At 34.1% G+C, this 953-nt stretch overlaps 1 protein-coding gene across 11 annotated transcripts in view; it reads right to left on the bottom strand.

Moving 5' to 3' along the window:
* The window catches only part of LOC104493188 (sodium channel protein type 3 subunit alpha), a 63,682-nt gene extending 63,253 nt beyond the window's left edge, over window positions 1-429 (bottom strand). For 9 of the 11 annotated variants that reach the window (XM_010135826.1, XM_010135830.1, XM_010135821.1 and 6 more), the window contains exon 1: window positions 111-377. In XM_010135826.1, coding sequence (XP_010134128.1) covers window positions 111-377 — 267 coding nt within the window. Of the gene's footprint in view, window positions 1-110 lie in introns of all 11 variants that reach the window. The other 2 variants (XM_010135823.1, XM_010135832.1) reach the window with 1 other exon arrangement.
* Window positions 430-953: the final 524 nt, after the last annotated feature.

The raw sequence follows: 953 nt of genomic DNA, 5'->3' as shown, positions 1-953 counted from the left end.
GTGTTTCTATGTATTTAGTAGCTTGATGGTTCTAACCATCATATTTTGTGATTAAACTTTTCTAGTGTAGGAAATTATATTCTAATCTGTGCAAAAGATTATTCACTCACTTTTTTATTGATATAGTATGGGTCCAGGTCTTCCAAAGGTTCAGATACCATTCCTGGAGGAATGTCACCGTAAATAAATGGCAGTGTCTTTCCTGCCTCCAAGTCACTGTTTGGCTTTGGACCATTTTCATCATCATCATCTGTATGTTCTTGCTTGGGTTTTTTAGCTTTTTCTTCTGCAGAACGCTTTTCAATAGCTGCGAGAGAATCTCTAGTAAAATAGCGGAAGCTTTCAGGTCCTGGTGGTACCAGCAGTGCCTGTGCCATGTTTTCATCCTGCAAATTTAATTACTTTTAGCCTCTTGTATAAAAATGACCTATAAAAGAAAATTAGATACTTTAGGAAAACTAGATTGTACCAACAGAAGAAAACCCCCAACATTTGCTCAGAAACTCTTTCCAAGCCTGAAATAGAAACAGCATGTTTCAAGGCTGAATGAAAGTTAAAGGCAACTGCTCAGAATTTATTTAGTTATTTTATACATTATTTTCCAAATTTTTCCTGCTGGTCTAGAAAAAGACACTATTCCTACCCACAAACACTGCTTTGCCTATGTGCTTAGTCTCTCTCAGTTAGAGCAAAATACTCCTACAAGTGTTTCAACAATATATCTTCTTTTGACAGCAAGTATAAATGCATGAAGTACTTTTGAAAATTGTAAACCTATATTTTACTAATGAATACATTTTATCTTCCTGTATTTTTTCAAGTATCAGTAATCCAACTTGATGAACATAAGTACTTTCATTAAATAGAAAAGAAGATTTTGTATGATTAATGCTATTTAAATGACAGCAACTGAGTTATGGGAGGAATAAGCATAATTCTCACTGACCGTTTAC

Source organism: Buceros rhinoceros, unplaced genomic scaffold (assembly GCF_000710305.1).
Source record: "Buceros rhinoceros silvestris isolate BGI_N320 unplaced genomic scaffold, ASM71030v1 scaffold1075, whole genome shotgun sequence".
Lineage (NCBI taxonomy): Eukaryota > Metazoa > Chordata > Aves > Bucerotiformes > Bucerotidae > Buceros > Buceros rhinoceros.
This window is presented reverse-complemented; position numbering and strand designations above follow the sequence as displayed.